The sequence below is a fragment of the Penicillium hispanicum genome (genome assembly GCF_028827665.1).
Source record: "Penicillium hispanicum strain IBT 35686 chromosome Unknown utg000002l_segment0_segment0, whole genome shotgun sequence".
Classification (NCBI taxonomy): Eukaryota; Fungi; Ascomycota; class Eurotiomycetes; order Eurotiales; family Aspergillaceae; genus Penicillium; species Penicillium hispanicum.
The window spans coordinates 1,691,850-1,716,214 of NW_026623194.1; the positions used below are offsets into that span (position 1 = coordinate 1,691,850).

At 53.9% G+C, this 24,365-nt stretch overlaps 7 protein-coding genes across 7 annotated transcripts; 4 read left to right on the forward strand and 3 right to left on the reverse strand.

Annotated features, from left to right (window-relative positions):
- Positions 1-4,245: 4,245 nt before the first annotated feature.
- On the forward strand, positions 4,246-9,242 carry N7459_002341 (kinesin-3 motor protein uncA; the record flags this gene model as incomplete). Its single annotated transcript, XM_056941526.1, has 2 exons — positions 4,246-4,309; positions 4,381-9,242. The coding sequence occupies 2 exons, from the start codon at positions 4,246-4,248 to the stop codon at positions 9,240-9,242; spliced, it is 4,926 nt and encodes a 1,641-aa protein (XP_056803381.1).
- A 604-nt stretch (positions 9,243-9,846) lies between these two features.
- Positions 9,847-11,236, forward strand: N7459_002342 (uncharacterized protein; the record flags this gene model as incomplete). The annotated part of the gene is made up of 2 exons (XM_056941527.1): positions 9,847-10,224; positions 10,295-11,236. The coding sequence occupies 2 exons, from the start codon at positions 9,847-9,849 to the stop codon at positions 11,234-11,236; spliced, it is 1,320 nt and encodes a 439-aa protein (XP_056803382.1).
- Positions 11,237-11,828: 592 nt separating this feature from the next.
- On the reverse strand, positions 11,829-13,249 carry N7459_002343 (uncharacterized protein; the record flags this gene model as incomplete). Its single annotated transcript, XM_056941528.1, has 2 exons — positions 11,829-13,054; positions 13,102-13,249. The coding sequence occupies 2 exons, from the start codon at positions 13,247-13,249 to the stop codon at positions 11,829-11,831; spliced, it is 1,374 nt and encodes a 457-aa protein (XP_056803383.1).
- Positions 13,250-13,874: 625 nt separating this feature from the next.
- N7459_002344 (P-loop containing nucleoside triphosphate hydrolase protein) lies at positions 13,875-16,188 on the forward strand (the record flags this gene model as incomplete). The annotated part of the gene is made up of 7 exons (XM_056941529.1): positions 13,875-13,887; positions 13,944-14,037; positions 14,101-14,210; positions 14,271-15,402; positions 15,461-15,576; positions 15,636-15,991; positions 16,045-16,188. The coding sequence occupies 7 exons, from the start codon at positions 13,875-13,877 to the stop codon at positions 16,186-16,188; spliced, it is 1,965 nt and encodes a 654-aa protein (XP_056803384.1).
- A 285-nt stretch (positions 16,189-16,473) lies between these two features.
- On the reverse strand, positions 16,474-17,393 carry N7459_002345 (uncharacterized protein; the record flags this gene model as incomplete). Its single annotated transcript, XM_056941530.1, has 2 exons — positions 16,474-17,183; positions 17,255-17,393. The coding sequence occupies 2 exons, from the start codon at positions 17,391-17,393 to the stop codon at positions 16,474-16,476; spliced, it is 849 nt and encodes a 282-aa protein (XP_056803385.1).
- Positions 17,394-20,183: 2,790 nt separating this feature from the next.
- N7459_002346 (glycoside hydrolase family 43 protein) lies at positions 20,184-21,249 on the forward strand (the record flags this gene model as incomplete). The annotated part of the gene is made up of 2 exons (XM_056941531.1): positions 20,184-20,507; positions 20,575-21,249. The coding sequence occupies 2 exons, from the start codon at positions 20,184-20,186 to the stop codon at positions 21,247-21,249; spliced, it is 999 nt and encodes a 332-aa protein (XP_056803386.1).
- Positions 21,250-21,497: 248 nt separating this feature from the next.
- Positions 21,498-23,270, reverse strand: N7459_002347 (BCS1 and AAA domain-containing protein; the record flags this gene model as incomplete). Its single annotated transcript, XM_056941532.1, has 1 exon — positions 21,498-23,270. The coding sequence occupies one exon, from the start codon at positions 23,268-23,270 to the stop codon at positions 21,498-21,500; it is 1,773 nt and encodes a 590-aa protein (XP_056803387.1).
- Positions 23,271-24,365: the final 1,095 nt, after the last annotated feature.

Consider the following 24,365-nt stretch of genomic DNA (forward strand, 5'->3'; position numbering starts at 1 on the left):
AACTTAAGGTGCAGCGACAGGGTAATAAGCCGTTGCAAATGAGATGAGGAACCAAGTGGACTGCGTATATGTTTGGCAGGCGACCTGGGTCGATATCACCAAGGCGCGTGCAAGAGGGGAATAGTCACCACCACAGAAGGCGTGGGTGGCCGATGATTCGACAAGCGAAAGACAATGGTCTGCAGGTTCGGGGAGTCGCGTCAGCAAAGCGCAGCACCGAAAGGTCACTGGATTCGAGGGAGGGGGCCCAAACAGTGGGGGGGCGTCGATGGAGACGCGGAACAGCACAGGGACTCGGCGCATACCTTAACTGCAGGCACCACCAGACGGGGCCAGGATAATTGGTGTTTGATCTTTGGTCAGGGAGGAATCCTCAGGGCGGACCTCTGGTCGCGAAGAATCTCGAACCGGAGGGTTTGGCTCTTTTGTGCAAATCTGTTTTATGCCCACCGTCGGGTGTAACGTGGTTGGGCTGTGATGCAGCAAGACCGGGGGGGTACCCTCGAATCGACGTGATGCGTTGTCAAGAGAGAGCCAAGGTCCTGGTGATGCCACTTCCGAAGGCTTGAGGCTACGCAGAGACTATTTTCGACGGCGTTGGCAGGCTACCTCAATATCACGCCGTTTCTGGGGCTGTTGCAGGATTGCTCTGCCACAGCCAATTCAGAATCTGGGGCGGTGCCCGTCCGCACTGGCGGGACGACAAGATGCGCCTCCGGCGAGGGAGTCAGAGCGCGTCTTCAGCGACTCCACGAATCGGCACTGCGAGCGTCAGTCTTTCTGACTTGAAGATGATCATCTGTAGTCAGGGCGTGGTGCGCTGTCTCGGTGGGAGCCACCTTCCGGGATTGGAGGGCGTCTTGGTGAACCCCAAAGTAGGTTACGCCTTAAGGCGGGAGGAGGGAAAGTGTATGTATGCGTTGGCACCGGAATGGGGAGATGCAGGCTAGAAGAAGACATACCTTGTCGATCGCCTCGTTTCTGTCAAAGCAAGACGCAAGACCGAGATTCGAGGCGAGGCTGACGGTGCAGGGCGAATGCAATTCGCGTCGACTAGACGTCAGATGTTAGATGCGACACCAAACCCCACGAACGATGATGTAAACGATAGGGACGCGTTGCAGGCGGAGGGAGTGAGGAACAATCAGGTAGCATAGGCAAAAAACAACAGAGTCGCGTGCATAGTCCACTAAAGAGCCAATAGCGATAGAACGAGGATGAAACACGGCGCAGGCGCTTCGCATGCGACCCGAAGCGTGGCCCAGGGCGCGTGTGTTGTTTTGCCACGGGCCGCTAAAGTCGCGCGCGCGCACAACGTGGGATTGGAGGGGTGGAGAGCGTTGAGGGATAGGCAAGTTACCTGAATGGGGTAGGGGAACTGCTTTCTCCGTTCGGGTCGTCTCCAATCCAACGCGATCAAGGGATCAGAGCCAGACGATGATTTGACCGGAGGGAGGGGGGAGGGGAAGGAGGGCAGGCCAACGAGAAGTGGTGCGGTGCGCGACTGGGGCCGCTGATGTCAAGAAACCCGCACCCACACAAGCCGCGGCGAATCAATGGCAGGACGCGTGGGAAAGTGCAGTGTTTACAGGAGGGAATCGAAATGGGGGAGAAGACAGGAGAGAGAATGTAGGGGGAGTTTGGAATGAGCGAGAGCGACAGAATGTGTACTCGCAGTCAAGATCATGGGGGAAATGCGCAGTCACAGCGACTCCCTCAGAGTACTTGGATAGTCGAGCACAAGGGCAGAAATGAAAGGGAGAAAAAAAAAAAAGAAATAAAGAAATGCACTCCAATGCAGTCCTATGCAACGCGCAATATACAACAGTCATAGAGGAATCAATCGCAATAGAAATGGCAAAGCGTCATAGCACCAATGACGGTCCCATAGGGGAACGAGTCAAACTCCCGAGATCGCAAATCACACTTACCGTTGGAAGCCTGGAAATTAAGGCGGGAATCGGCACTGCGACCACGATGGACCACCGATGAGCGCGGATGGATGCGATGGACACGAGAGATGGACACCTGTGGGTGTTGCACGAGGCCAAAGACCAGTGGTGGTACTCGGTCCAAGATGATTGGACTTGCCACGGGGACGGGGGCGAATGATAGGATTTAATGCAAACCAGACGTAAGGGTTCTGTGCGATGGTTGGAGGGCAGCGCAGCGGGTGAGGGTGGGCAACCAACGAGAAGAGGCAGAGGGGAAGAAAGGCGAAAAAGGGGGCAGATGGGGCATTTTGTACCGCGATTGACTGGCTCGCCGGTCTTGACCGAGCCCGGCGCCGCCGGATCGGCGTATCAGCGAGCGCGCTGGGCCGCGCTGGTCATCGCGGCCCAATGGCAGCCATGGGGGCCAGGGAACAAGACCTGACGCAGCCGGTATTACTGGCCCGCCTGCGCGTGTTGTCTCCAGTCCCCGTGATGTGTACGGACTGCGTTCTGTACCGGTATTCACGTGCCGTCTCCGGGCGTCCCGGGCCCCTCTAAGTCATGTGCGACGCGAGTCACACCACTTACCCGACTCGACTTCCAGGCGGTGAGCGCTGGTGCTTAGTCAGGCGTCCCGTGCCCAACGGAGTTGCTGCGTGCAGTGCGTGATTTGTCATGTGACGCACCCTCGGCGCTGTCTCCCGTTTGGGGCGGCCTCCACCTCAGGTCTCATTACTGCTTATACGCTGCTGAGGGATCTTGAGTGTGATAACCATGGATGACGATACGATGCGTTTATCATAACCATTCTTGTGCTTCGTCACTGTGTGATCCATGCATTGGATCCCTGCTCCCCCCCCCCCCACGTCCTCGTCTACGCAGAACCCATCACGCACAGGGATTATGTCCCCCCAATTTCCCTTTCAGTGAGGCGGCCGTCGGTTGCAATCTAGCCCGGTGATGTCGAAGTCCCCGGCGATCTGACCTCCCCCCGTCTCTTTGTCAGGGCTTGGTGATCCAAATGACGCAAGAGCCCGAAACAGTGTACACTCTCTTTCAGACAAAAGACACTCGTATGTATACGTCCTATGAGGTGGTCAGCCTGCGCTTGCTGCCCAACATGCGCCCGTACTGAGAGGACTTGGGTCTCCTATTCTAAAAGGATCGATCTGCTGCTCCCCACGTGCGATTCGACACTTCGCCCCGGACAACCTTATATATAAATGTATCCAGATATCCACCATTCAGCGTCGCCTGGTAGCGGGGTCCGATCTCCGATCCCCACGTCTAGGAAGCTTTGGCGCTTGCTATGTCTACAGTGGAGAGGAAGGTTGCAACAGTTACAGTAGGTATTCAAGGGAGAAAAGTTATTGGACTATACATTTCTGCAGCTCACTCGCTCGGCATCGCGCGATATAGGAATTCGAGGCAAGTTGGGTAAGTAGGCGGCGATATATATCACTATTGTGCAAGGGAATGCTAGTTATCCATCTGATGAACACAGTGTACCCTTCTGAACTCATCTAGGTATTTTCCAATACCACAGCACGACCCAAATACTCCAAGACTGCAATGGAAATCCGATGACTACCTAGATCCAAGCACCTTGGAAGTTCTACCCAGGATAATGTCCATCTCCAAGTCCTGTGAGGACTTGACAGGCCTAGATTGTCTACTAGCTCCTCCATCTGCCTCTGCCTCAGTAATATGGTCCTCGCCCTAGATGATATCTTCTAGTGCAATTGACATGACTCCTTTCCGACTCTCAAAATATTATCTCCGACTTTGACATCGCCGACCGCACTGCACTGCGATCGCATTTACTTTCTTGGGCCAACAGGGCCATTCGCTTACCTCAGCAAGGGGTCCCGCCCCGGAGCAGGTGGCTTTTCCGCATGAGTAGGCCGACTTGACAATCGCATTTTATTCTTTGTGCCTCGAGCTCGCTCACCAACGCTGCAGATCGAGTCTACAGTCTGCGAGATTCCGACCGCCGCGTCTGCGGGTTCATCCTCCCCTGGTGACCCACCCCACACAGGACAGGACGCGCTGAATATTTGATACATGACGTCTTTGTTGACATCCACGGTTCCCCAACGCCCTCCGACCCAGATCCAGACCACTATTCGCAGGCGATATCAGAGCATCCTCGAATCCACGTCCTCTCCCTTGCGACATCGCCCCAAGTCGCGCTCCTCGCGGAGTTGGCGCATCGGTGTGTCCCCGTCACCGCTTGTGTGACCCCCTTCGGATTTGAGTTCCCACCGCTGTCAATTCGTGATCGCCCCCGGTGTATGGGGTAGAGAACAAGATGGCTCCAGGCGGCGGAGGCAATATCAAGGTGGTGGTGCGGGTGCGGCCTTTTAACAGCAGAGGTGAGTTTCGATGTCGGATACACAGACCATCTCATCTGGCCCTGTTAACAAGAGACGGTGAACGTGGCCAGAAATCGATCGAGGTGCGAAATGTATCGTCCAGATGAAAGGCGCCCAGACGGTGCTCACTCCACCACCGGGCGCGGAAGATAAATCACGCAAGGGTGGAAAAGGCGGCGGCGGCGGCGGCGAAGGCCCCAAGTCCTTCGCCTTCGACCGCTCCTACTGGTCTTTCGAAAAAAGTGCTCCCAACTATGCTGGCCAGGATAACCTGTTTGATGACTTGGGTACACCCCTGCTGGACAATGCTTTCGGCGGATACAACAACTGTATTTTCGCCTACGGCCAGACCGGCTCCGGAAAGTCGTACTCGATGATGGGTTATGGAAAGGAGTACGGTGTCATCCCGCGCATTTGCCAGTCCATGTTTGGGCGGATTTCCGAGATCCAGCAAGACAAATGTCTCAATTGTACTGTCGAGGTGTCCTACCTGGAAATTTATAACGAACGCGTGCGCGATCTGCTCAACCCATCAAATAAGGGCAACCTGAAAGTCCGTGAGCACCCGTCCACCGGTCCGTATGTGGAGGATCTGGCCAAATTGGTGGTTCGCTCCTTCGAAGAGATTGAGAATTTGATGGACGAGGGTAACAAAGCTCGAACGGTTGCTGCGACAAACATGAACGAAACATCCAGTCGGTCACATGCTGTCTTCACATTGACGCTCACCCAGAAGCGCCATGATTCTGAGACTTCCATGGATACTGAGAAAGTATCCAAGATCAGTTTGGTCGATTTGGCTGGTTCTGAGAGAGCCAATTCCACCGGGGCTACCGGTGCCCGTTTGAAGGAAGGCGCTGAGATTAACCGCTCCCTTTCAACTCTTGGTCGTGTCATTGCTGCACTAGCTGATGTCTCTGCTGGCAAGAAAAAAAACGCGTCGATGGTGCCATATCGTGACTCGGTCCTGACTTGGTTGCTGAAAGATTCACTGGGCGGCAATTCAATGACTTCCATGATTGCAGCTATATCCCCCGCGGATATTAACTTCGAAGAGACGTTGAGTACTCTTCGCTATGCAGACTCAGCCAAGAGAATTAAGAACCACGCTGTGGTCAACGAGGATCCAAATGCTCGCATGATCCGTGAACTCAAGGAGGAGTTGGCCCAACTTCGATCAAAACTTGGCGGTGGTGTGGGCGCTGGTGGTGCAGCGGGCGCCGCTGGGACATTACCAGCCGAAGAAGCTTACCCACCCGACACGCCGTTGGAGAAGCAGATGGTCTCTATCCAGCAGTCAGACGGTTCCGTCACCAAGGTCAGCAAAGCCGAGATTGTGGAGCAACTCAACCAGAGTGAGAAACTATACAAGGATCTCAATCAAACCTGGGAAGAGAAGCTCCAGAAGACGGAAGAGATCCACAAAGAGCGCGAAGCAGCACTGGAAGAACTTGGTATTAACATTGAAAAGGGCTTTATCGGACTGAGCACCCCAAAGAAAATGCCTCACTTGGTTAACCTCAGCGATGATCCTCTGTTGGCAGAGTGTCTGGTCTACAATATCAAACCAGGAACTACGACCGTTGGTCATATGGACCAAGGAAACAACGTGGAAATCCGATTGAATGGTTCCAAGATTTTGGACAAGCATTGCACTTTCGAAAACGTGGACAATGTCGTGACCATTGTCCCTACCGAAGGCGCAGCAGTCATGGTTAATGGGCTGCGGATCGATAAGCCGAAACGACTCAAGAGTGGTTTCCGTATCATTCTTGGCGACTTCCACATTTTCCGTTTCAACCATCCTCAAGAGGCCCGCGCTGAGCGTGTGGAGCAGAGTCTCCTGCGACACTCTGTGACGACTAGCCAGCTCGGCTCCCCGGCACCCAATAAGACCCATGATCGCAATCTGAGCAAGACTGGATCCGAGATCGATGGGGAATCCAACAGGGCGGATTCGCCAATGCCTTCCCAGCGTGGGCGTGAATCTGATTGGTTCCTTGCGCGGAGGGAAGCCGTTAGTGCCATCTTAGGGCCGGACCATATTTCTCATTTGCCTGATGACGAGCTTGACGCGCTGTTCGAGGATGTACAGAAGGCGCGAGCCGTACGTCGCGGAATACCCGAGAATGAGGAAGATTCGGACTCACTTAGTTCCTTTCCTGTGCGAGACAAGTATATGTCAAATGGAACCATCGACAACTTCTCCCTGGATACCGCAATCACTATGCCAGGAACTCCTCGACAAAATGGCGATGACGAAGGAACTAACGGAGCTGTTTCGCTCAATTCAGTCCGCCAGGATATGCAGCGGCAGCTGGATCGCCAGAAGGAAGAGTTTCAAGACAAGCTAAAGACTGCAGAGGCCTCTTCCAACCAAGATCCTGGAGAGATCCGCTCGGAGAAGCAGCGCATGGAAGATGCTCTTCGCAATGCCAAAGAGGATTTTGAAGAACAATTGAGAAAACAGAAAGAAACCTTTGAAACCCAGATGCGGGACATGGGCAAGCCAATCCCGCAAATTTTTGAAAATGGCTTTGCGAAGTTGAGTGAGCACGAGCTTGCCATCGCACAGTCTGTTTTCCGCCATTGGTCCCAGCGCAATTACGTTCGCATGGCCGAGAAGATCTTGCAGCATGCATCCCTTCTCAAAGAAGCACAGGTCATGAGCCAGATCATGGACAAGAACGTGGTCTTTCAATTTGCCGTTGTTGATCATGGCTACAATATGGCTTCATCATACGACCTCGTGCTGAACGGTATTTCTGGCGACGAGGACATTTTTCTGGACGAGGCCAAAAAGCCGTGCGTTGGTGTTCGGGTTATTGACTTCAAGCAATGCGTGATTCATTTGTGGTCGATCGAGAAGCTCCAGCGACGTCTTCAGTCCATGCGCCAACTCCACCAATACATCGACCGACCTGACTACATCCAGCACTTCAAACTTGAAAACCCGTTTTCGGAGCCTTGCTCTCCCCAATATTCTTTGGTCGGTGATGCTGACATTCCGTTGACTGCCGTATTTGAGACTCGCGTGCAAGACTTCTCGATCGAAATCACCTCTCCTTACACTCAGAGTGTCATTGGCATTATCCGCCTGTCACTAGAGCCTTCTTCTGCCCAGGCGCCTTCGTCAACCCTCAAGTTCAATGTCGTCATGCGCGATATGATCGGATTTGCTGAGTGGGAAGGCAGTGACGTCCACGCACAGCTCTTTGTTCCTGGAATCTCCGAGGAAGGAGGCGCGACCACGACACAGATGATCAATGGATTCGAGGAGAGCCCAGTGCGGTTTGAAAGCGTACACAGCATGAGCCTCCCACTTTCCAGCCCGAGGACTGCCGCACTTAAGGTCTGCGTCTATGCTCGGGTGACATCAGTTCACCTTGACAAACTCCTGAGCTGGGATGACATGCGTGACTCTTCAGATATCACGCCCAAGAAACGCACCACACCTCGGATCGCAGAGTCCGAGTTCTATTCCGAAGAGAGACATGATGTCTTTGCTAGAGTGCAGATACTCGAGCTTGCGGAGTCAGGTGAATATCTGCCGGTCGACGTGGTCCAAAGCAGCAATCTCGATGCCGGCACCTACCAACTTCATCAGGGTCTGCAGCGCCGTGTCTCGATCAATCTTACGTATAGCTCCACCGAAAGATTGCCTTGGGATGACATCACGAATGCCCGCGTCGGCTCTGTCCGGCTCTTGGACCCCTGGGGCAAGATCCCAGACCAGGATCTCCAGACGCCGGATGTTCCTCTGAAGTTCGTCCAAGAACCGATGGTGAAGGACAATGCTGATGGAACGTCTAATGTCACCATTGTGGGCCAGTGGGATTCGAGCTTGCACGGCTCTCTGCTCCTCGACCGTGTGACCGCAGAGAAGTACCGGGTGCAAGTGACCGTTCGCTGGGATCTCATCTCTTCTCGCTTGCAGACTCCTGTCGTATTCGAGGTGGACCAGACTGTCCAGATTCTGGGACGCACCTATGTTCGCCAGCAATCAATGTTTAAACAGCTTTGGAGCTCGACCCGAGTTGTGCATTCCACAACACGCATGTACTCCCTCGTTATTCGTCCCATCTCAGCTAAGCGTGCCGCGGACCTCTGGCGGATGAATACCCAAAACGACTATGTCAAGGGCGAGGAGCTGTTGACCACATGGGCTCCTCGTAAGGTGTCGTTGGTTCGAGATTATATAGCAGCTCGCAAACGCCGATACCGCGTGGCTGAGCTACATGCCGCCCGGGGGGCTCTCAGCGCGGGCAGTCTGATGGCCTCACCCGCCCGAGGCAGTAACCGGTCAACGCCAATGCGAAACCAAGATTTGAATGAGCGCAAAGCCAAGCTTCTTCAAAAATACCTCGATCTGTGGCCAGCCAAGAAAGACCCGACCGAAATGATTCTGGTCCGCACCAACACCGAACCTCCAGCCGATGGCGCGGCTGCTGCCTCGCAAAACAAGTCCAATGGCACTGATGCCGCTTCGGATAAAGCTTCCCTCAAGCCTCGCTTCGTGGCTACCATCCAAACTCTCCCCAAGAACCCCTCTGCCTTGAAATCAGGTCATGTCCTGACGCCCGATGACACCAACAGCATTTGGGTCCGCCGCTTCGTGGAGCTTCGCCGGCCGTATCTCCACATCTACTCTGTCCCCGATGGAGACGAAATCAACGCAATCAATCTACGCAACTCCCGCGTTGACCACGCGCCCGACTTTGCCCGCCTCCTCGATGGATCGGGGGCAGGCACCGACCGTTCGCTCTCTGCCAAAGGTCGACCTAATATCTTCGCCGTCTACGGGACCCAAAATACATTCCTCTTTGCTACTCGCACCGAGGCACAGAAGGTGGAGTGGATTCTGAAGATCGACGAGAGCTATTTCAGCAACAACGGCAGCAGTGCAGCCGCCAGCGTTGACGAACGGTCATAGTGTCGGTCATTTGCCATTCACTTCTTCTCCGTTGCAGTTGCACTTGCGGCTTCATGTATTTGACGATCTTACGCGGCTGGCGTCTTCCCATTTCTTTCGCTTATCACCCCCGTTTTCTTTTCATGATCTGTTGTTGAGATACCCCTTGAATATATCAACTGGCTGTGGCGCGCTCCTCCCATGTACATAGTTCGATATCGTTGGGACCCTTGATCGACGGTGCTCATTGATCGCTTTTACAGAGTGGCCTTCTCGGTTTTTATTTACTGTTTATAATTCCGACGTGAACACGCCCTGAGAAATTCAATTAATCCACCCGAGCTAGACCTACTGCTATCGTTCCAACTATAGCTTGTTAACTATGTACTGTAGTTAGGTAGTTCGATGCTGCGCCAATCTCGACCAATGACACGGAGATGCGTTGCCGTGGAAACCATCAACGTTGACCCCCCCAGCTCTACGTCCAAATCATAGTCGCATCACGCTCCTACACAGATCAATCCAGACGAGACCAGACTCTCCATCATAAACACTCCCAGAACATTAGCAAATTACGTTAGCTGTGGTCTGGTCCCGCGCTGGTCGCGAGCTCGTAAAGGGCAGCATGTTCGCGCAACGACCTTCATTCCGCTTCCTGGCCACCGGCGCCGCAATCTCGCTCTTTGTCCTCACATTCCTCCTCGTCAGTCGATCGCACGATTCGAGATTCCGCTACATTCTCAAAGCGTCACGACCGAATACTCACTCACACTGCCCATCTCTGGACACATCGCCACAGAACAAGTCCTGGGAGTTTATTGTCGAGCGGGATGGGAATAACCACGGTCTTTCGGAGGAGCAATGCGGTATTGCATTCCCGAAGCTTTTCGGTGAGATCGACAAGTCCAGTTCTTTGAAGAGGGAGAATCCGATTAGCTTTAAAGAGCTCGATTCACGGAATGTGGAGGATGGCATGGTGCGGGGGATTATCGACCGTGGCGAGGTACGTCGAGTTGATGCATCGTGATTTTGCATGAAAGATGACTCTAACTGACGCCTCTGTTCCTCTCTAGCTGTACATCGTCGACTTTGCCCCAATGCCCGCCACCGCATCACGGGCCCGCGCAACCCTCAACTCCCTGCAGCGAGCCCTAACCGCGTTTCCAGACCGTCATCACCTGCCCAGCATCGAGTTCATCTTCACAACGGAAGACTTCGCCTCCGACCCAGCTGGAAAAGGGCCCATCTGGTCCTACTCGAAACGCGACGACCATGACTCCGTCTGGCTGATGCCTGACTTCGGGTACTGGGCGTGGCCTGAAGTGCAAATCGGCCCTTACCATGAAGTGCGGCGCCGCATCGCCGCCCTCGACGACGGCGAAACAGCCCCAGATGGCACCTACACCGCGGGCCTCTCCTTCGCGGACAAAAAGAAACAGCTCGTCTGGCGCGGCAGTCTCGCCACAAACCCTAGCGTGCGCGGCAAACTCCTCAAGTCCGCGCAGGGCCGCAGCTGGGCCAGCGTCCGCGTCATCGACTGGGACGACGAGAACGACATCCGCTTCAACCTCCTCCCGATTGAGGACCACTGCCGCTACATGTTCCTCGCGCACACCGAGGGCCGCAGCTTCTCCGGCCGCGGCAAGTACCTCCTCAACTGCCGCTCCGTGGTGATTTCGCATCCGCTCACTTGGCGCGAGGCGCACCATGCGGCCCTGGTCTCGTCCGGCCCGGACGCGAACTACGTCGAGGTCGAGGCGGACTTTGCCGATCTGTCGGCGAAGGTCGACTACTTGATTGATAACCCGCAGACGGCGGAGCGCATTGCGGCAAATGCGGTGCGCACGTTTCGGGATCGCTATCTTACGCCGGCGGCGGAGTCGTGCTACTGGCGTCATTTGGTGAGGCAGTATGCCTCGGTCTGTGATTTTGAGCCGGTGCTGTTTGAGACGAGGCGCGATGGGAAGAAAGTGCCTCGAGGTGTTCCGTTTGAGACGTGGATGCTTTCGCGTTGATTCGTGTGTGCCTCTTGAGATTCTTGGTGCATTCTTTTGGCGGTTTGGGCGTTTGGGATTCCAGGGTATGAAATGCGTGTATATGACCTGATGTTGATGCTGTATCTATGATGAGCTTTGTTGATTGGTATCTATTTGAACCAGCCTAGTGCTGGCATAAATGGACCTGGGTAAATCTTGGTTCAGAGGAAGTCCCAGTCAATCATGGCGGACAGTAGAAACCCCAGAAAACGAGTTAGAGTATGTCCCTTAGAGATATTCACAAACGTATCTAGTTAAATATATCCCACCACGGCAGCTCTATTATACAAGTTAGCAGTCGAAAACAGCCAGCCCCTTGTAACGTGCTTTACTCCCAAGGCGGCCTCGCACCTTCCCTTCACAGAACTAGTCCTAGCACCAGTAGCCAGTATTATCCATTGTCATAGATATACTAGATATGAGAAGTCTCGGATTAAGGACTTTAGGGCGCCGTGAGCCCCTGGTATATAGCCCTAAACCAGATGGAACCAAGAACACATGATATTGATATGAGCTAGAATATCTCGACCATTGTGTTACATCACTGCACACATTAGTCCCCCCGCAAGAGCTACAGGGTCGTTTTGGTCAGCATATTCCATTTAAATAGCGCATTGAGAGGCAGCTTACCTGCAGCAACAACACCAGACGCAACCCCCGAAGCAATCCCATTCAAGGATCCCTTGAAAATTTCACTCCTCTTCCCATTAAACTTCTGATATGCGTCGCGTGCTTCAGAAACTTCTTGTCTTGCGCTGCTAACAATCTGCTCATGTTTAGCCGTCTCGACCGCGACCTGCGCCCTTTGTCGAGGCGTCTTAGATCGCTGCATCATATCCCGGCGTATCTCTTCCAGCGAATCTTCCATATCGAGTAGCTCCTGCTCTTTTGCCTTGAGTTCTTCCTGGAATTGCCTGTCCAGTGCATCGATCTTCTCTTTCCAGATCTTCTCCTCTTCCTTGCGCATTGTTTCAATAGACTTCTTCAACGCACGCTTCTCTTCTCCTGCCGTCTTCAGCTTCTGCTCCACCTCCGCCTTGAGATCTTCTAGCTCAGCAGCGTGCGTGGCGTCCACTTTGGCAAGCTCGCCTTGCATCGCCGCTTCGATCTTCCGCAGTTGATCCTCGTGCGCTTTGCGCGCTTTGTACAGGTCTCCCGCGATGGCGATGCCTGCCGCAGTCTCGCCGAGCGTTTTCTTCTGGTCGATAATTTCCCGCTGCAACTGCAGGACTTCCGGAGTGTCCATGTCCGACTGCTGGATGAGATGCTCCACAATGCTCTGGGCCGAGGCCATTTCTTCGTCCGGGTCTCTACGGCCCTGTTCATTGTGGCGGAACACGCTTGCGCCTTGCGTGACCAGCGCTCCGAAGAATTGATCGTTATCCAAGAGCTCAGTCTCTCGGTTCTCGGCAATTGCCTTCTCGGTATAGTCCGATGTGGCAGGCCACATGCTCGTTGCAATGGCAAGGTTCTCGTAGCCCGTGAACCCGCACATGGCCTTCATCATCTCGATATTTCGCAGACTCGAGCCAGACATGCGGTTGTCCGAGATCGGGTGTAGCATGATGATGCCGTGGATGCGGACGCCGTTGGCGTACGATGCGCCGAGATACGTGGCGAGTGTGCCTAGTGTTTCGATGTCGGAGCGGTTCGTGTCGTTGAAGCCCGGAGTGTCCACGAGGTAAACTCGTCGCCCATTGAATACAAAGTCAAAGACGTCTATTGACTCGGTGCCTAAGTAGGGAAAAACATTCAGGTTCTGAGAGGTTAAGAACGGCCTTGTTCGCTTGGGAAACGCTGACATGAATATAGCCCATGGCCAATATGGACGTCTTTCCCTGTACACCGGGAGATGAAGGTACTCTTGCCAGAGCCTGTCATGCCCATCACAAGAAAGAATCTATCGCGTGGATTGGGCCTGGTGAGTCCGGTAAGCGCCGAGAAGCGTTGGGCCTGGTCGGCGAACTGGTCTGCGGCGAACTTCATATCCATAATGAATATGCCCACAGAGAACCTGTGCCGTTCTCTGTTAAAAAGGGAATGAGTTAGTCCTCCGGCGTAGAAAGCCAACGATATTTGGAGGTGAGAAAGTTGAGCACCTGAGATCAGCTGAAACCACCCGCGAGATCCTCAGAAGAGCCTCAATACCCTCGGATCTTGTAGCAAAAGACGTTTATCAATCGCTCCCTCGTGGACATAAGCACTAACCCCCACTGGCCGCATGTGCAGAACAGTCATGCACGTCTAAGTGGCTGAGCCTTTTCGTTTAAAATTTCCAAACCGTCTTCGCTATCCACTTGCCAACACCTCTGCCACACGCCGAGCCTCATCCAATCATTACGATTCAGGGTCGCGGACTCGCTGAATGCATATTGGGCACTATGAGCTGGCGCCCTTGGCAAGGCGAATCAACCAGGCAGATAACCCCGTGGCGCTTTGGGGGCGGGCGAGCTGAGCCCTGCCTCGCAGGATTGCAGAGACGGGGAAATGGAACGCCCTCTCTAATGTGAGGCATATAAGGGCTGTTCGGAGTAGCAAGTGGGATATCGCTCCTTTTGCCTCATACCGCTGGTGTCATTTGCTCCCATGTTCGCGGTGATCGAGACACTCGAACGCCATGTCTTTATTCAGTGAGTACCGGGATTTGCTACCTCAAAATCAAAGAACAGCCACTGATGATGACCAGGTAAACCTCTTGTGCGGCGGAGCAAGCCAGCTTCTTCCACCCAAGCTCCAACCCCAGGCCCGCCGAAGAACTTTCGTGCTGGTCGAGCCCCTGGGTAAGTCACGGTAGAATCGCGTAGGAACTTCACATGGAGCGTATCTCTAAAGTCTATCAAAAGACCAAATGACGTTTTCATTGCCGTCATGGGCGTCACGGGCTCGGGGAAGAGCTCGTTCATCTCTCTCTGTTCCGGTAAACCGGTCCAGATTGGCCATGACCTGAAAGCCTGTAAGTGGAATTAATGCAACGATCACACAAATGAATTGCACTGTATTGAATGCGGCCCAGGCACATCTGTCGTCGATGTGTACGCATACGATGCCTTGCCCAACCGCACCGTTTATCTGATCGACACCCCGGGGTTCGACGACACCAAGAAAAGCGATACTGAGGTTCTCAGTGAGATCGCCGCGTGGCTTGGAGACTCATACCGAAACAACATCCTGTTGAATGGAATCATCTACCTCCATCGCATCACCGACATTCGCATGCAGGGCTCAGCAAGGAAGAACTTGATTATGTTCAAGGAGCTCTGCGGCCAGGATGCTCTCAAGAAAGTCATCTTGGTGACGACGATGTGGGATCGCATATCCAGCGAGGAGGGCCAAAAGCGCGAGAAAGAGTTGACGGACACCCCGGAATTCTGGGGCTGGATGCTCTCAAAGGGAAGCACCTGTCATCGACATCATAACACCGAGGGATCGGCCAAGAAGGTGGTCCACTTGTTGGCTAGTCACAATGCCCCGATAGCCACGGAGCTGCAGAAGCAGCTCATCGATGAGAAGCGCTCATTGGATCAGACATCCGCTGGCCGAGAGCTACAGAGTGAGATTCTCAAGGAGAAGCGGAAATGGGCCAGGGAGCGCCGAGAAATCGAGGACAACATGAAGGCGGCCATCCAGAAACGAGACCGCGAGACCGAGGAGATGATGCGGGAGGAGCGAGATCGATATACGCGGATGATCCAAAAGGCAGAGAGCGACACGGGCGCACTGCGCTCCACGATGGAGAGTCTTCTCGCGCAGCGCGACAAGCGCGTCGCGCGGATGGAGAAGCAGATGCAGAAACAGCAAGACGCCCACCTGGCGGAGCTCAGACAGATCAAGGAGAGACAACAGCGACTGGAGCGAGAAAAGGCCAAGCTCGAGCAGGAACGGCTGAAAGAGAAGCAGGAACGAGAGAAAGAGAAAGAAGCGCGAGAGCAACAAGCGCGACTGCTGCGCGAGCGAGAGAAGGAGTTGAAGCGAGAGCGAGAACGAGCTCGCGAGCGACAGGTTCAAAAGCCGCCATCCAGACAGGCCCAATCGCGCTTCGTGCCTGCCACGACCACCTCCGTCAGCACTGCAACAGTTATCGTGCCCTATTCGGTGGCTCTCTGTGGGAATCTCTTTGCTTGCATCGGTCCGAATTACACGTCCAGGTGAGTCCCTTGCCACCAGTCAGTGTATGTTGCTGAATTACTGATGCCATCGCCGTAGCAACACCGGCAATCCCAAGATGCAGCAAGGCTCCGCTAGGATTGTGTCCGTCAGCTTGGGAGATGCCATTGATGGATCAACGACGTGGGTGGCTCGCTATTCGGACGGATCTTGGTGTAAGACGAATCATCCTCTTCTCCAATGGGACAGAATCAACGCTAATCGCCATCTGCAGTACAAAGCAAAGGTCTTGATCGACAGTACCCGCATCTGGGTGGCAAAATCAGTGCAAAAGGGCTCAACGGTTTGGAACTTTGTGTTCTTGGGCCTGGCCAGCGCTATTACGCACGATGGACCGATGGTAGCTGGGGCGCCTGGGCCTCAGATGAGACCAACGCCGAGCTCGAAACGTATGGCAACCTGAGCGATGGCTCAAAGATCATGGATGTGGCCTTTGGATACGGAGATTCGTTCGTCGTTTCTTACGGACATAGCACCAACATGAAACAGCTTGGGAATCGGTGGAATCTGAAAGGGTACTACCAAGACCTCTACGATTTTATCGAAGCCAATAGCCCCATCAGTATAGCGGTGAGTACCTGGTTGACTTTGCACCCGTCTCGGAAATTGTTGACATACAGCAGGCAATTGCTCTTGATCCCATGAGCACGACGGACTATATCCTGGTTTGGACTGGCCATCATGGAGACGGTCTTTACAGGCTACGCTGGCTGTGTTCATACTCCAACACTTCTCAAAGTATCAACAACTGGTGGAGTGCTGGCTAGATTTGACGGCACTCATGGCGATCAGCATGAATATATCGGAGAGAATGGATGCCCACCCTATTTACGTTTGCCCATGTTCTTCTTGAGTCTTCAGAAATTATGGAATATGTACCCAGGCATAATACAGATCTTCGGCTACTCTTTCTACATTTGAAACCAAATCTTCAAATCCCTTCTTATGCAAAAGCGAGAGGTTCAAACATCATCCTCTATGATCACGCCTGCAACAACAATTGGAAGAAAGTCATGAAATGCAGACCGGATGAGAACCTCAATCCTCGACACTCATAACCTGGCTTGCGGTTGCTGGCTTTGCGCGACTGCCCACTCCATTGCAGACACGAGCTCCTGTACCTCGCCTTTCTTTCGTGGGAGGTTGTGGATAGCACTATGCTCGACGGTTCGTCGCAGTTCGGGAAGGCAAAGGGACTCGATCAACACGGCACCTTCTTTCATCGCTGGATCGTCCTTCGTCGCGCGCACATGCAAAGTTGGAATCGGCAGACGAGCCTTGAAAAAGGCTGGGTGGATGATACAAGGCACCGGCATTGGTGCCCGATCCAAAAAGGCCTTGCGTGGACGGCGGGTTATTGGAGCCATACAGTCCAGAACCTTCACGACCACCGTAATCATACTTCGAGTTGGAGCTGGGAGCTGGGCTAGCTGTTCATCCTCCGCGGAGTAGAGGCGCTTCTTGTCGTTGGCTGACAGACAGCCGATTAGGGAATCGTAGTAGACCGGATCCGTGGATATGGGAGGAGGAGGTGAGCAGAAGACTGCAAATTTAACAGGCAACGGTTGGTCTGGGTATGCGGCCAGTCGCTCAAGCAAATATGCGACTAGGACACCAGCTCCTGTGCTGAAGCCAAAAACCCCATCGAAAGGTCCGTTGGTATTGATCTCCCTGTCAACCAAGGCATGTGTAGCACGCATGGAGACGGGATCGAAATCGGACGAGTAGCAGAAGTATGGCCCGGGGAATGCGAGCTCGACACCTACCAGATCGCCCGCGAGGTTATTATCGACGATGCAGCGGCGACCATTCGTGGAGACAGAGGTTAATTACCTGGAGCTGCTGGACACTCTATCTGCCCAGATAGAAAGTGAAACTCCCAGCTAGGATCGGCTAGCTTCATCAACGCCGACATCTGATGCCGCATGACATCCGGGTTCATACCGTAGCCATGAAGACAAAGGATTCTCATCCCGCTGGATCAAGTACTGGTCAAATGTCAAATTTGTCGAGCAGAGAATATCGCCCCGATCTGGCAAAAGCGTCTTTAGGATTAAATGGGATGCGAGATAGTACTATCGGCTAAGATTCCCCACTGAAAGAAAGGATCAAATTGGACCTGAGGGTAGCGAATTCTTCTTTGTAGTCCCATTTCTAATAATGGCCGATAAGCACAATGAAGATCTTGGTGAACATGCCCGAGCAGGCCAAGTGGAGCCCTGATAGCCCCAGATCGGGCTGTATATCCGTGATCGGATTGCTCTCGTCACACCGATGAATTGGCGCATCCGATACATGAAGTAGATAGAATGTGATTTATCGCCATCCTGATCTCAGTGCCGAATCGGCTCCATTAAGTGGAACCACAAAGCGATCCACGCAAGTCTGGCTTGGATGCCCAGCCACCCGATTCCTGTGGCTTGTTCTCACACAGCTGAGGATATGCTCGTCTAAACCGGTATTCTGCTCCTTCCAGTTCGCTTGTTATCCCCCTATCCCTCTTCACAGCGCATCCACTTTCTCTCCAACTAGCCTTGGCGGCAGATCCTTTGTTTATACTTCTGCCTTGTCGGTCCCCGATAAGCGCGCTAAATCGGTGACGACAACCAGCATTTCTGTGATTAACAGGAGGCTAAGTCTTCAGATTGAGATTTTTACACTAGCAGAGCCGCCTCTTCTATTCCTGCAATCTTCAATTTTCGAAGATTGGATGATGGTTTAAGAAATCGCAGAAGACCGCCATGTCAGTGTGCTCGTCATCGATATTACACAACTCATTACAATTCTGACGTTCACCCCCCTGCCGCAAGGAAATTGTGCCAATGCAATACTATGACTGTAGAGGCACTAATATAGAATAGCCAAATAACCCTCTATATAGAGTACAACTATAAATGGAAAGCAGTTTCTGCGCATTCTCTATTGAAGTATTGCCGCGGCATTGGAGCCCAGCCGTATACCACACCTGCTCTCCCTTGCCCCCTCGGACCATCATCGACTTCCGTCAAATGATGCTTGCCATCGCCAGACTCCGCGATCTCGGAAGTCGGAATCAGTCCCATGTCGTGCCTAGCCCTCTGTCACGCGAGCCGCCGATCCCTATGCACTAACCAATAGTCCAATAGTTATTTAACTGGTCGATGCACGGATGACGGTGACATCCTCCTATCACGAACGCGACATCTTCACCGACTGTTACTGACCCTCCGTCAGCCTCTTATCTGCAATGTCGGCATGCGGGGTCGATAGAATCGACCAAACGCAGGCTCCACGGTCCTTGCGTGCTCGAGAGATCCAGGATCGGGATTTGAACATGCGATCTGATCACCTTGCATTGAGTGCTGACGTTCCCTCTTGACTGTCAGTGTTCGACTTGCGCGGGACTTGCTTCCAGTCGGAATACGGAAACTATATCCCCGTCTATTTCGCCGTTGATGGTGGATGGAGGTCAATCGAGTATCGGGTTTCTATCTACCATGTGCACCAATAATGCCGGAAAGTCTGGTCGCTCTAATAAGTAGCATCTCGGCGGATACCGACTCGGGAAATGTCCGAGGGTATTTGAAGTGACGTTTAGGGTCCACGATCAAGGTCAACTATTGGCGCATCGTGCAACGAGATCAGCCAACCAGGTGGATGTTCTCCAGCGCTCGCATGCTGTACCAATGCGGCCCTGAGAATAACAATGCGCCCTGTGCAACCGTGGTCGGTTCCTGCGATGGAGTTCCTTCCAGCCTATCGTATCTACTTTAGCATCCGGACTCGCGCCTGTGACGGCGATGACCGCATCTTACTTCGAGATCGCACCCCAAGAGCTGTATGTCTAGGCTGCATTCTGCATCACATCTAGGGTTCTTTCCCCCTCGTACCCGAGCTTTCCTTTTTGTATCACTGCTCAGAATATTGCAGTAGCACTCGACTGGCCACTATATCATTCGGACTGTAGTAGGAGCTCTCGCCCTTGTATGCACTGAGCTCACTAGCTTCGTACTCCTTTCGTCCGCGCCCAGAATCGGAGTTGGTTGTCTCTGATGAGAATCTCAGGAATAGCATAGCATTGACACCACGATCGGCGTCTTCCCTCCTACCTTCCTAGGCTACTCAACTCCATGTGCCTTGCCGCATGCTGCCAAGTATCGAGCCGTGGATCAATTAAGGCTGATCGGCAGACTCCAGTCTCTCCACACTTCGACTGACTATTCCGTGCAGGATCGGTCTGCCTAGTTCTTTGCTGGGTGGTGCGTTTATAGCACGACTAGTCACCGCGCGCTCTAGTCGTCGGCGTTGTATTGCAGGCTGGCAAGCTCGGTCGTATACTGACTCGATAGTCCATTGGGCATGGCAACTACCCACAGACCTCACAGCTATCTCATGATGCCGCACCTGTGTCGAGAATCCACGGGCCTTTCTTCGACAGACACGAGCTGGAGCTTAAGTGCACTGCAGATCATTTAGCCTCTCCCGCTTCCCAGATGCACCTGATGGATCCCTATGTCAGACGTGCGGCTGGCCATGTCGTGTCTCCCCGCGCGGGAGTATTACCATAGTTTTCTCATTTTGTGTCTCATTCCTGCCCTCCGTTCATCCCTCTCTTGCCAAGTGGCCCAGCCGTGGTTGAGAAGTAGACTGGGGTTGGCTCGCAGTGGCGGTGGGCGCAGTCCCATATAAGACTCGTCCTCCGGTAGAAAACATCCCGCATGTCGAGATAAGCTCTTCAATAATTTTCACTCGTCTCGTACTGTCTGATACCAGGCAGTCCAGCATGCGGCTCTTCACAGTGACTCCACCGTCCACATGGCTGGCCTTCGCCCTCGCACTGCTGCCGGCGGCGCTGGCTTCGCCGATGCTGCCCAAGCGAGCAAAAGGTCCGTGGATGGGACTCAACACCAACTTCCCCGATCCCAGCTTCCTGAAAGCCGCGGATGGGAAGTGGTACGCCTTCGGCACGAACGGGAATGGCAAGCGGATCCAGGTCGCCTCCTCGGAGGACTTTCACGCCTGGAAACTCCTGGATATCGAAGCCCTACCTACCCTGTCCACCTGGGAAACGGATAAAGACCACTGGGCACCAGACGTGATCCTGCGTGTAAGACTCCATATCAATATGCCGATGCAGATCCAGATTCAGATGAATAGCCTGACACCACGCCCAGGACGACGGGAAGTATGTGATGTACTACTCCGGCGAGGCAAAGTCGGACGTCGGCCACCACTGCGTAGGCACCGCGATCGCCGACCTGCCTACCGGGCCGTACGTGCCCAGCAACGCGCCGCTCGCCTGCGGCCTCGAGCAGGGCGGCTCGATCGACGCGTCCGGCTTCCAAGACGCCGACGGCACGCGCTACGTCGTGTACAAGGTCGACGGCAACAGCGTCGGCCACGGCGGCGACTGCAACAACGGCGTGGCGCCGCTCGTCGCGACGCCCATCATGCTGCAGCGGGTGCAGGCGGACGCGGTCACGCCCGTCGGCGACGCGGTGCAGATGCTCGACCGCAGCTCGGCGGATGGCGATGGGCCGTTGGTCGAGGCGCCGAGTCTTGTGTTGCATGCCGGCACGTACTTCTTGTTCTACTCGACGCATTGCTTTACGGATCCGGCGTATGATGTGCGGTATGCTACTGCGTCGAGCATTGCGGGCCCGTATGTGAAGTCGAATGTCGCGCTATTGAAGACCGGGAACGATGGGTTGACGTCGCCCGGTGGTGCGACGGTTTGTGGCTGTGGCGATCGCATGTTGTTCCATGGCTGGTATGATGACGCGAAGACGGTGCGGTGTATGTACGGGGCGGATGTGAGTCTGGGCGGGAAGACGGTTTCAATCGTTTAGGAGATGTTGCTGCTGCGTTGGATTTGGCGAGCATGTTGCCTGTAAATGTATATACCCCATCTACTCTTGTGTGGATCTGTTGATATCGGACTCGTTTTGCTACATGATGACTTGAACGAGCTGTGACATTGAGGACAGGAGTAGAGATTCGGTTTTCGTAACTTCATGTTGATGTAGTCTGGCAGGTCGATCGACGAGTGTACCAGCCCAGCAGACCACAGATGCAAATCGGATGTTCCAACGCTATGCTAAACAGCCTTTTCTTCTCGAGCTCGCTTCTTCTCCCGAAGCGCCTGCACCCAGGCATCTGCACGCTGGATTGCATCCTCGGGGGTGTTTTTATAGTTCAGCAGATATCCCTGAATCTCCGCTGCGGTAAACTCGCCACTGGGAACGACAGTGGCAAACTGCTTCGAAAGAGCAGTGATTCGGGAACGTAGAGAGTCCAGTCGATCTTGCGCATCCTGTGCGTTCTTGTCTCTCATCTCTTGGCTTTCGGTTCGCTTCAGTTGCTGGGGATGGATGGTGGTCCCGTTGGCTGTGGGCTGGGTTTGACTGTTGCTCAGACGTCGGGAGGCTGATTGGCGGGGCAGGTCACCTTCCATGGTCATATAAATCGAGGCGAACAACTCCTCGATGTCTTTCTGGCTGGTGCATTCAAAGGCGATACTCATATCCACACGGCCGGGGCGGAGGAGCGCTGCATCGAGCTTCTCAGGGTGGTTCGTGGTCATGATGAGGATTCGGCCTTCGCTGGCGGCCACGCCGTCGATGACGTTGAGCAGACCGGAGAGTGTGATGCCATCGCCTTTGGAGGCATCGATGGGAGCCAATTGATCAGCATCATCTGAAAGGTCTTCCGGGACCTCCATTTGAGCCGCCTTCTCCTTCTCTTTGGCCGCATCGGCAACAGTCTTGCCTCGACGGTGGGTGATGCCTGCGGTGTCAACGTCCTCGAGAAGAACAATACATCGATGAGGCAGGCCGGAAAACAGAGACGACAAGTTATCCTCGTCGAGGGCTTTGGAGTTGAGATTGAGGAGGTATAGCTTAAGGCCGAGTAGACCTGCTGCGGCGAAGCACAGACTGGTCTTGCCCGTACCGGGAGGGCCGTGAAGAAGATACCCCCGCCGATAGGGGATACCTCGGTTGGAATACCATCGACGAGTACGAGGGTGCAGGTACTCCTTGAGATCCTCGATAAAGGCCTGTTTCTGTTCGTGGTCGAGGACCACGGTCGACAAGGGACGCGGTGACCGCGCCATGCAACGGTCCCAACTGAAGGAGCCACCGAGCGAGTACTGCCGACCACGGTAAATGACGGTGCGGTTGCCATCGCGCTCCACATAGGCCTGCTGCGCTTCGGCGAGAAGATTCTTGAGAATGGTGGCATCCCGCCCGATACACGAGAGGTACAGCCGCTCGTTATTGAGCACCCAGCGCGCGGTCTGGTTCTGGTGCTGGCGCTCCAGCATCAGTGGCTGGCCCTTGTACCAGAAGAAGTGGCGGCCTTGCGAGGGCGTGAAACGGAGTGGCTTGTACTTGTCGCGGCTGACGACCTTGGCCCAGTACTCGTCAAAAGAGCCTGCGCCGCTGCCGCTGCCGGGCTCATCTAGTTCGTCAAATTCTCTCTCGTCTTCGCTATCCGAATCCTCGTCCTCGCTCCAGTAGCCGTTGGTCTTGACGCCCGCCACGAAGCGATTGGTGCGCTTCATGTGGGGTTGACGCGACATCCAGTACATGAAGTAGTTGAAGATTTCATCGTCGAGGCGGATCTCGGCCGTGGAGACCAAATATTCCTTGCATAATCCTGAGATATACTGAGTAAGATATCGAAGCGAGGCACCGAAAAGGGCCAGCACGACAAAATACTGCAGATAAGCCGTAAGATCGATTTGGAGGTAGGACAAGAAGAAGCGGGAGATGAGGGTGTATCCCGGCACTAGAGCCTCCAGCATCGCCGTGTCCGATGAGGACAGCGACGTCCTGGTGGATGAGGGATCCGACTGGTTAAAAGCCATGATCGGCTTTGCGATGGAAGTGCGATTGGTTTGTGGGGAGTGAAATAGAGCGTGTTTCATCCAGCACTTTATAGATTTGGCCGTTGAGCCTCATGATCAGGCTGCACAGGTCGGGGCCCTCGATTGGGAGCCCGCAGGCACAGTGGCCCTGCGGGTTTGCTGCATTTCTGCCTGGTGCGTTGACTCATACATGTGCAGTGAGTGCAGTGAGTCGACGTGGCCGTGCAGACCGGTGGATATTCAAATCCAGAGACGACGAGACGACGAGATTGGACGATACGAAGAGAATTAAGGCGATCGGTCTCGGCAGGGTTGTTGCATTGGGCATAGCCAAGTAGGTTGGGTGGAACAAAGTGCAAAAAGTGCAAAAAGAACTCTCCCTCGGGGAATCGAACCCCGGTCTCCCGCGCTTATCAGATCAATGACAAGCGGAAATCATCACCACTAGACCAAGGAAGACAGTCAGCCGAGTTACTGCTCGGCCACTTGGAATGGTTGATGCCAAGGAGGACATTCTAGACATTGTCAATGCAATATTCAGATTGGTTGGTATTTACTGCAGGCCTGCTTGGTCACGCTGAAGATATGTTGGGGAGGGGGCGAGTTTATACGCAAAAGAAGTACCCCACTATACCTAGGTGGTAACTTAGGTATAGCACTATGTATAGAAATATCTCGCTAGACCTGTAGCTACACGGATGGCTACGTGTGTTGTGTGGCGTAGACTATGAAAGGTAGGCTTAATTTCCGCCTCTGTAAAGACGAAGCAATGTTTTGTGATATGCTCCTATGGCACCTTAACACTCATCGTCTTGCAGTTGACTTTCAATCCATTCTACCTGAGTATAATGAGGGTACACGGGGTCGGCATGGGGCCTCGATCTCTTCGGAACGATCTGGGAAGGCAATGGGCTGTTATCAGACCCTAAGAACTCCCAATTGGAGATCAAGGTTTAGTTCTGTGTGCTGGATGACTTAGAGTCGATCGTCTTTGAGAGCCCTCCGCCTTGGCTGCAGATTATGGAGCCTGCTTCAACCTCCTTGAGTCTTGATCTTGGGTTGGTCGTGAAGCTTCCAGGTTAACATGCGATATGG